Source organism: Periplaneta americana, chromosome 3 (assembly GCF_040183065.1).
Source record: "Periplaneta americana isolate PAMFEO1 chromosome 3, P.americana_PAMFEO1_priV1, whole genome shotgun sequence".
In the NCBI taxonomy this organism is placed as follows: domain Eukaryota; kingdom Metazoa; phylum Arthropoda; class Insecta; order Blattodea; family Blattidae; genus Periplaneta; species Periplaneta americana.
Genome location: NC_091119.1, coordinates 126,555,309 through 126,564,791, shown reverse-complemented (window position 1 = coordinate 126,564,791; position 9,483 = coordinate 126,555,309). Strand labels below are relative to the sequence as shown.

The 9,483-nt window shown below is 37.5% G+C and overlaps 1 protein-coding gene across 1 annotated transcript; it reads left to right on the top strand.

Moving 5' to 3' along the window:
- The first annotated feature begins 614 nt into the window (after positions 1-614).
- On the top strand, positions 615-9,221 carry LOC138697138 (uncharacterized). Its single transcript, XM_069822718.1, has 3 exons — positions 615-824; positions 7,060-7,208; positions 8,711-9,221. The coding sequence occupies exons 1-3, from the start codon at positions 777-779 to the stop codon at positions 8,847-8,849; spliced, it is 336 nt and encodes a 111-aa protein (XP_069678819.1). The 5' UTR covers positions 615-776; the 3' UTR covers positions 8,850-9,221.
- The last annotated feature ends 262 nt before the right edge of the window (positions 9,222-9,483 follow it).

Sequence of the window (9,483 nt, the reverse complement as noted above, 5' to 3'; positions counted from 1 at the left end):
AAAATGGAAAGAAAAACAAAATAAGACATGGAAGACATGGAAAGAAAAACAAAATAAAGTGGTGTAACTTTCTATCAAATATTACTAAAATAATAAAACATAGGAAACAGTTCTTACAATTCTGATTTTTATGTTTCACTTACTATTAAACTTTGGAGAATTCTATGAAGATTTACACATAATGCTCATAACTAGCATAATATTTTAATAAGTTTGTTTTTTTTTTTTTTACATTTAGAATTGACATAATATGTTATCAGAACAACATCATAAAGGAAAAATAGTTCTTAAACAACATTTTTTAAGTGTTCAAAATAGTGTAATTACATGAGAACATCGTATAATTGCCCATTACCCTCCTTTCTGGTTCAATGTTCTCCATTTTCAGTCACTTTGCCATCCATTCCATTTTTTCAATGTGGCCATCCTGATAAGATGACATTACTAAAACAAATTTTGTCGTATCAAGTATGCAGAAAACTATATTTCCTTGAATACCTAGCAAATGTTTCCTTTTCAGCATCACAGTTCTTTCTATTTATATACAGAATGGACATAAAGTCTCGATATATTTTTGAGCTAATGTTGGAATTTATTATTTGTTTAAGACTAATCTATTAGTAGACCTATGCTGAGTAACATGTGCACAGGTGCAGCAGGCGTTTGTACGAAAATTACGAAAACGGGCGAGAACACAAGAAAACATCCGACTCCTTGTCAATAAATTCCAGCGAACAGGAAATGTCGCCGATGAGCCGCGTACTGGTAGACCTTCTATGCCCAAGGAGACTGTGGAACGTATTCGAGAAGCCCTCAAGCACCGGGTTGGTAACCAGTTACATGTTCAACCGTTCTGAAAGTTTTTAAGTTTACACTGAAAAAGTGACCTTAACACATCTAGGTGTTGCACAAACTAGATGACGAAGATTATGCAGCTCGTAGGACAGTTTGTTATGATTTAATTGAGGCTGTAAACAACGAACACCTCTTTGATCGTATCGTGTTTAGTGATGAGACCACATTCCACACTTAGGCCTATGGTAAAGTTAACAACCACAATTGAAGGGTACACGGGAAAAACGAACAAGGTCACAATTCTGTTAAGGGTGATGTCGTTATCTAATTCACTGTATTACTACAAACTTTAGTGTTATTTTTACCAAAAGTGGTAAAGGAGAATTAAAACCACTGATACACTCATCATTTCCTTCATTTCAAGTAGAAACACCAATACATTTTGTAATAATATACTGAAATAGATCATTATCTCACTTTTAATGGAAATGTGACATTGTTCGTTTTTCCGTGTGCCCTTCAATTGTCGCGTATGGGGCACTGAGCCACCACACAATTCCTCTGAATGGAAAAGAGACTCGCCTAAAGTGAATGTGTGGCTTGGGTTCACAAAAACAATTGTTTATGGTCCTTTTGTGTTTACAGAAACTACTATTACAGGTAACATTTACCTGGACATGCTGGAACAATTTCTAGAACCACAGCTACAGCAGGATGTCATTGTTGACACGGTTCTCTTTCAGCAAGATGGAGTACCCCATAATTTTGCGATAGCCTAGATGTAAAAATGTACGTACCTCAATCAACGCTTTCCCAAGAGATGGATTGGCAGAGGTTCACTACGAGTATGGTCGTCACGTTCGCCTGATTTGACGCCCTTAGACTTTTTTTCCTGGGAGTTTATCAAGTTGCGAGTGTACAAAACCAACGTAAGAGACCAACAGGACCTGAAAAATCGTATTCGGGAAGCATCTGCAGCGATTTCTGGTGACATGCTTGCGAATGTCTTTAGAGGGCAACATTCGAACGTTGGACACAATGCTTTTACAATGGATGATGGTCATGTTATGTTGCGATGAATTACATTTGTGCGTAACATTACAATACCCCTATATACAGTTAATGTCTAAATAACCATTATTTCACGAAAATGGATCGAGGCTTTATGTCCACTCTGTATTACATAATAAAAAAGCACGGCCAATTCTATTCGTAGGTGTGTAGCAATGAATTTGTGAACGCACGTGAATGTTAATTTTAATTATGCAGCGAATGTACTTGATAGAATAATCGGAACACGGGGAGGGAGGTTTCTTGGATGTATGCGCTGGGCGTTACAGATATATGGGCGCGAATTGAGGGCCGGCAAGCCGCGGCCAGGTGTAGGTTGGTAGAAAAACCCATCGTAATGTGTTGATACCCTGGAGAAGAAATCGCAAGATCATGTGGCGAGAGTGAAAACATCGATCGCAGTTGAGTTGGACCTCTATATTACAATAAGCAACGCGCCAGTTAATTCAATTTTTTCTTTCGGTTTCTCATTATTATAGTCCACGTGGTATAAGTTATACTACGGACTGTGATGCTAAAAAAAAAATTAATTTCGACAAATTTGTGGAAACCACACTTTCGGCCAATGGTGCAGACAGTGATGGGGTTACAAGGCTGAAAACATCCCCTCTCATTTTCAAGGAACAAGGAAACAATCCGTTTTGTGACCAGAACATAATACGAAATAGAAATATAAAAATTGGAAATTTATCCTTTAAAGAGGTTAAAAAATGCAAATATCTTGGGGCAACAGTAATAAATATAAATGACATACGGAAGGAAATTAAATTTAGAATAAATATGGGAAATTATTCGGTTTAGAAGCTTTTGTCATCCAGTCTGCTCTCAAAAAAGCTGAAAGTTAGAATTTATAAAACAGTTATTCCTATTATCGGTTCTTCTGTATGATTGTGAAACTAGGACTCACTCTTTGAGAGAGGAACAGAGATTAAGGGTGTTCCATATTAAAGTGCTTAGGAAATTATTTGGTGCTAAGAGGGATGAAGTTAGAAGAGAATTGAGAAAGTTGCACAACGCAGAACTGCACGCGTTGTATTCTTCATCTAACATAATAATTAGGAACATCAACTCCATAAGTTTGAGATGGACAGGGCACGCAGCGCGTATGGGCGAATCCAGAAATGCATTGGAAGACCTGAGGGAAAATACCTTTGGGGAGGCTGAGACATAGATGGGAGGATAATATAAAAATAGGTTTGAGGGAGATGGGTTATGATACTAGGGACTGGATTAATCTTGTTTAGGATAGGGACCGAAGGCGGGTTTATGTGAGGACGGCAATGAACCCCCGGGTTCCTTAAAAGCCATTTGTAAGTAAGTAAACAAAGAAATAATCCACAATTGGCATTGAAAGTGCTACTGAAAGAAAAATATTGTTCGACTGTTTTTACTGGTAATTATCAATATTTAGAACTACAAATTCTTTATATTTCTGCTGAGAATTGTTTTTCAATTGACCGATGATTTTCAAAGAAATTATGAAGCTATCATTCTAAACACGATAACTAAGATGAAAGAGTAATGGAACGGAGAAAAATTCTCTCCGGCACCGGGATTTGAACCCGGGTTTTCAGCTCTACGTTCTGATGCTTTATCCACTAAGCCACACCGGATACAACCCCGGCGTCGGAAAGAATTGTCTCTGATTGAGTTACAACTCTTGGGTTCCCTCTAGTGGCCGCCCTCTGCACTACGTCATAGATGTCTATGAACATAGGACCGAAGTCCACACATGTGCTGAGGCGCTTATTCCGTCAGATCCCGGCCAACTAGTCACTCATAACGAGTGCACCTCAGCACATGTGTGGACTTCGGTCCTATGTTCATAGACATCTATGACGTAGTTCAGAGGGCTGCCACTAGAGGGAACCCAAGAGTTGGAACTCAATCAGAGACAATTCTTTCCGACGCCGGGGTTGTATCCGGTGTGGCTTAGTGGATAAAGCATCAGCACGTAGAGCTGAAAACCCGGGTTCAAATCCCGGCGCCGGAGAGAATTTTTCTGCGTTCCATTACTCTTTCATCGTATGATGACGCAGAATATCTGCATGGAAATATCATTTATGATCGACATTTGTTCTTTTACTCTCCAATGACGGACAATGGATTTTGTTTCATAACAAATTTGGGGAGCCTAAATTGATATTAAGTTGATTAATATTAAACAATAATAGTGTATAATAATAATAATAATAATAATAATAATAATAATAATAATAATAATAATATTATTTTTGTAAACTTTACCTGAGAGAATTTTATTTCACTTTTGTGGAAAACGTATTTAGTTTTGATTAATCTTATAGGAAATGACGTCAGTATGAGTCAAATCCGACACAAGACACTGAAGACAGACCTAAATATTATGATTTTTTGTTTTTCTTTTTACAAAGAAATTGTAATTTTGCTCTTATTTTACAAAAACGCAAACATTTCGCATTTTATACTAATTTCGCATTTTATCGCGGATTAAAAACTACGGTAACAGTAATCATAATAATAATACTAATAACAATAATATTTTTCTTATTGCCTGATTCCTTATTTATACCGAATTACATTCAAATGCGGTATAGGAAGTTGTCTTCGGACAATCACTAGACATTCTCACAATGCAATCTTCCCTGGTCGTGTGGTCAGCACGATGGATACGCTACAAGAAAAATATTAGACAAGGAACAAACATCTAGTTCCATGGAATGAAGATAAATCGTCGCTCATGCCGGGAATAGAACCATGAACTGTTTCATTGAGAAGCGCACGAACTATACATTGAGCCAAAGCGGACTAATATTTTTTTACTCGGTTATTTAACGACGCTGTCTCAACTACTAGGTTATTTAGCGTCGATGGGATTGGTGGTAGCGAAATGGTATTTGGTAAGTTGAGGCAGAGGATTCGCTATAGATTATGTGACATTCGCCTTATGGTTGAGGAAAACCTCGGAGAAATCTACTAAGTAATCAGCCCAAACGGGAATCAAACCCAGGCCCGAGCGCAACTCCGGATCAGCAGGCAAGCGCCTTAGCCAACTGAGGTAAGCCGGTGTCTGACTAAAAATAATAATAATAATAATAATAATAATAATATTATTATTATTATTATTATTAATATGAATAATAATATTCAGTATAATTTAATATAAAATTCAAAGCGTGGCCTATATGTTACGCGGCCGCAGAATGTTGCAGGTGTGTGGGGGAAGGAGAGGCGTGTGTATCCCGCGGTAATGACAAAGCAGCGGCAGTTAAATAATGTCGACACATTCCACTGTAATTGCTACGTGCGACTCGCGCCCCGAGCGAGAGGAGATTGTAGCGGGCGTCTGTACAGAGAGAACAGGGGAGAGAAAAAAGAAGGGGGGAAATAAAACAGAAGGAGAAGTATGGTTACACAGAAATGAAAGACCAATTGAAGGATAAACAAAAAAGGAATAAAGGATTGATGAAAAGAAGTAAACAGAGAAAAAGGAAAAGGAAAGAGGGCAAGAAAGGAAAGAAAACGGAAAAAAGGTGGAGGAAGAGGAACAAAGAGAAGAAGGAAGAGAGAGGAATGAAGTAAGAGAGAATAAAGGAAGAATGGAAGGAAGTAAAGAGAGAGAAAAAGAAAGAAAGATAGTGGTAAGAAGAAAAGAGGGATAGATAGGAAAGAAAAGAGAAAAGGAAGAAGAAAATATGAGTGAAAAGAAGCAAAGAGAAGAAGGAAGAGAGAAGAATGAAGTAAGGAAGGATAAAGGAAGAATGGAAGGAATTAAACAGAGAACAAAAGAGGGATAGACCAGGAAAGAAGAATACAGCCCTAAAGAAAAATGGAGAATAGGTAAGTGAATAAACAAAAGAAAAAGAAAGAAGAGATTTAGGAAGAAAGAATGAAAGAAGATAAAACAGACACGTAGAAATGAAAAAGCATGGCAAATGGAAAGAAAGCATAAACAGTAATAATACAATTAAACATCCTACGAAGTAGTTGTAGTTGTTGTTGTTTTCTAATGACAGGCGTTTGACAATAAAGTCATTTGACCTCTTGCACTCCAATATTTTTCAAAGATATTATCATGGCCAGCCACTGAAGCACAGATTTTGAGATGTTCTGAATCCATTTCTTGATTTGAATTGCACAATGGGCAGTTAGGGGACTGATATATCCCAATTCTATGCAGGTGCTTGGCCAAACAGTCATGGTCTGTTGCCAATCTAAATGCAGTTACAGACGATTTGCATGGTAAATCGGGAAAACTGTGAATTATGATGTAGAGAGTTCCATTTTTTCCCTTGAGATTGTGTTATTAAATTTTGTTTGTTGAAGTCTAAGCATGTAGATACATCCTAGAAAGTGAAATGACGGTATAAGGACGAAAAGAAAAATAAATAAGCCTATGAAAAAGAAGTGGAAAAAAAATTGATGACCTGTATATACAGGTTAGAAAAGTATCGATGCACCAAAATTTAAGAGGTGATTCTACAAGTTATATGTAACAAAACTTTTATTACACTTTTCCTTTGATGAAGCACCGTTAATCAGGAAAAAAATAGTCTTTGCCCAATGTTTGCAGCGCTCTATTGCCGTAATGGCCAGAGAGAAATGGCTGATTGCTATACAAACAGATAGGTAAAAATAATCTGAACAATTAATGCCTTGAATCGTTTTTTGAAAATTAAGCAATTTAGCCATGAATTTAAATTGAATAATTGTGAAAATCATTAAAATAAATCTTGCAACGCAGGGCACTGTCGCGTTACAGACTGAGTACAGCAGAGGGGGAAGGGGAGGTAAGGAGTATAGGGCGCGCTTACTTAGAGTTATTGCAGCAGTCGTGTTGCCAAATGCTTCATAGAAACATAAACGGTGAATATTAGAGAAATAACTTATTTAGATTTTTAAATCACTCCTCATGATCTTATCAGTTTCATTTTGGTGCAGAGGTTACCATCCACTATATAGACTACATGAAGGGAAAAGTAAAGTAGATGGAATATAGTAAAAGGCGAGAAATAGAGATCTATTTCTCGCAGCGATCTACGAGTGACAGCGGACCAGTTAGAATTATGGAGAGACTTGTGCTCAGTTACCTTTCTATTTTCTACTACTACAATGTGATCCCGCCATCCGGGAATGTCAGACTTAGTAAGCTGCTATAATTTTTGTGCGCTCATCTGAGTGGAATATTACTCAGATGGAATGATTATTTTCCAGAGATCGCCGAGCGGTTGGACAGTGCATATCGCTTGCTGCGTCCGTGGAGACCGAGCGGAGATCGGGAGGCGTTCATTGGGGGACGATCGTTTTGGTGGCGCTGATCGTGCGCCTGTTGTGATGACCCTCGATCAGCGACCGCAGGGAAGGTCAGTGGACTCCGGGCAACGCGCAGTGTGTAATAACACAAATCTAGCTGGACAAAATTAATAACTTCTCTACATTCCAATGGATTGTTATGGAACTTTGTACAGATTTTATAAATAGCACATATTTTTTGTGTACAAACTCTGACTACATTTGTGTACGAGGAACTATCCCTTTATAGGGGGTGTTTTTAGACTAAAATATTAACTTCTCTCCCATCTAACAGACTTTTATGAAACAGTGTATGGAAGTTACAGGTAGAATATATTTTTTGTGTACAAACTATATTTACGGTTACATAAGAGGAAGTAAGCCTACTCCTTTACAGAGAGTGAATTTACGCAAAATTAACTTCCCTCCCACATAACAGATTTTTATGAAACTTTGAACAGGAGTTACAGGTAGCATATATTTTATGTACAAATTCTAATTACATCTGTATGCTATCTGTAGGCCTAATTGTTGTACAAAGTTTCATAAAAATATATTGTAAAGGAGAGAAGTTATTAATTTTGTCTAAATGCACCACTATAAAGGGGCAGTTCCTCTTATGAAACATAATCAGACTTTGTAGACAAAAAATAAAACATTCCACCTGTAACTTCTGTATAAAGTTTCATAAAAATCTGTTACAAGAGAAGTTATTAATTTTGTTTAAATGCACTCGCTATAAAGGGGTAATTTTTCTTGTGCAAACGTAATCAGAATTTGTACACAAAATGTGTGTGCCACCTGTAAGGCATGTACAAAGTTTCATAACAATCCGTTGCAATGCAGAGAAGTTATTAATTTTGTGCAGCTAGTGATTTGCGTTCTGATTCACTGTGCGTTTGTTAAGCTTAGATAAAAATGTGTCCAATGTATTCTTAACCTGATGTCTGATGTCATGTGAATAATTTTGCAGGCCTAAAACACTCACAAGTGATTAAAAACTTCCTTATTCCAAGATTCTTTTCTGCTGTTAAGCCAAAGATGGAACAGTTACCGTATGCCCGACCACTGAAAAAATTAATTACTGATATATGCGCAAGAAAGCGCGAACTTTAAAACAGGGATTCAACACTCTAAATGATGCTGTATTAAATGGTTAAAGGAATTGTAACCGGACGTGACCGGCTGTATTAAAACCCACATTATTTTTGGAGAACTTTAAAATAATATATATATTTTTTTCAATTGTAATATTTAAACCCTTCTGTAAGGAGAATAATACTTTACAAACTTGTAATTGAAGTTACATTAGTAAGAACGTACCTATCTGAACAGAGTCCATGTCTCACAACACAATAGATTACTAACAATTGGCTTTTTTTCACCCACATAGTAAGCCTCTCTGTCTACGACTGAACAGGAGAGAGAACTCATTGTTTATACCCTTTTAATATAGCTTGCGGCTAATAAAACAGTAAAAGCTACTTCTCACAACATTCCCCAAATGTTGATGAACATGAATTCATATTCATCTATGCCTAATTAAGTCTAAATTTGATTTTTGTCCACGTAGACTGGGAAAATTGCACACTGTGCGACGATCGGAAGGCGTTCCTTGGGAGACGGGCTGGGACAGCGGAACAACCGACTACTGGTGGAGGAGTCGACCGTGTGTCTGTTATAAGGAGCTGCAACCAGGCCGTCCAGGGTGATTCAACTGCAGCAGAGCGACTAATCAGGAGGCGTTCTGTCGAGAATGGATTGGCACCGGGAACGTCTCGAGCGGACGATTATTATCGCCGAGTGGCATGTGTTTGGACCATATACTTTGTGATGTGTCACCGCGGAACGACTTGCCACAAGACAGTGGGATGTAATTGCCGAAGCTTATGGTGAAATTCCCCTAAGGGCGATACTGTATTCTGGCTCTGGTTGGAATAGTTTTATGAGTTATGGATGGCTTGAATGGAATGTTCGGTTGGATGGTTTTGTGAATTGAGTGATATTGTGTGAGTGTGCTAAAGGAATATTAGATATTTAAGTATTAGTTTTAGTTTATATCTTTTTACTAAATTGTTATTAAAACGGCCGTTTATATTATAATACTAAATATTGTTTTTTTCATTGTCCCTCATCCAACCAGGCGTCCCGTAGTAACTGAAAAGAGTACGAGACTCGGACCCGGGAGTATATTGTGATATAAAAGAACTAAAAAGAATAAATCCGCGCCTTTCTGACATAGAATGTGATTGAAGTTAGTATACTGGGACTCTGCAGACGACGAATATCAGGGATAAAATTATGCAGTTGAGTTCAATCCATGATACCAGAGAGTGCCGAACCGAT

Coding starts and splice junctions, on each gene's coding strand:
- LOC138697138 (XM_069822718.1), top strand. CDS start 777: ATGCCCAAGGAGACTGTGGAACGTATTCGAGAAGCCCTCAAGCACCGG. Junction 825..7,059: donor GAGAAGCCCTCAAGCACCGG/GTTGGTAACCAG, acceptor ATTATTTTCCAG/AGATCGCCGAGCGGTTGGAC. Junction 7,209..8,710: donor GATCAGCGACCGCAGGGAAG/GTCAGTGGACTC, acceptor TTGTCCACGTAG/ACTGGGAAAATTGCACACTG.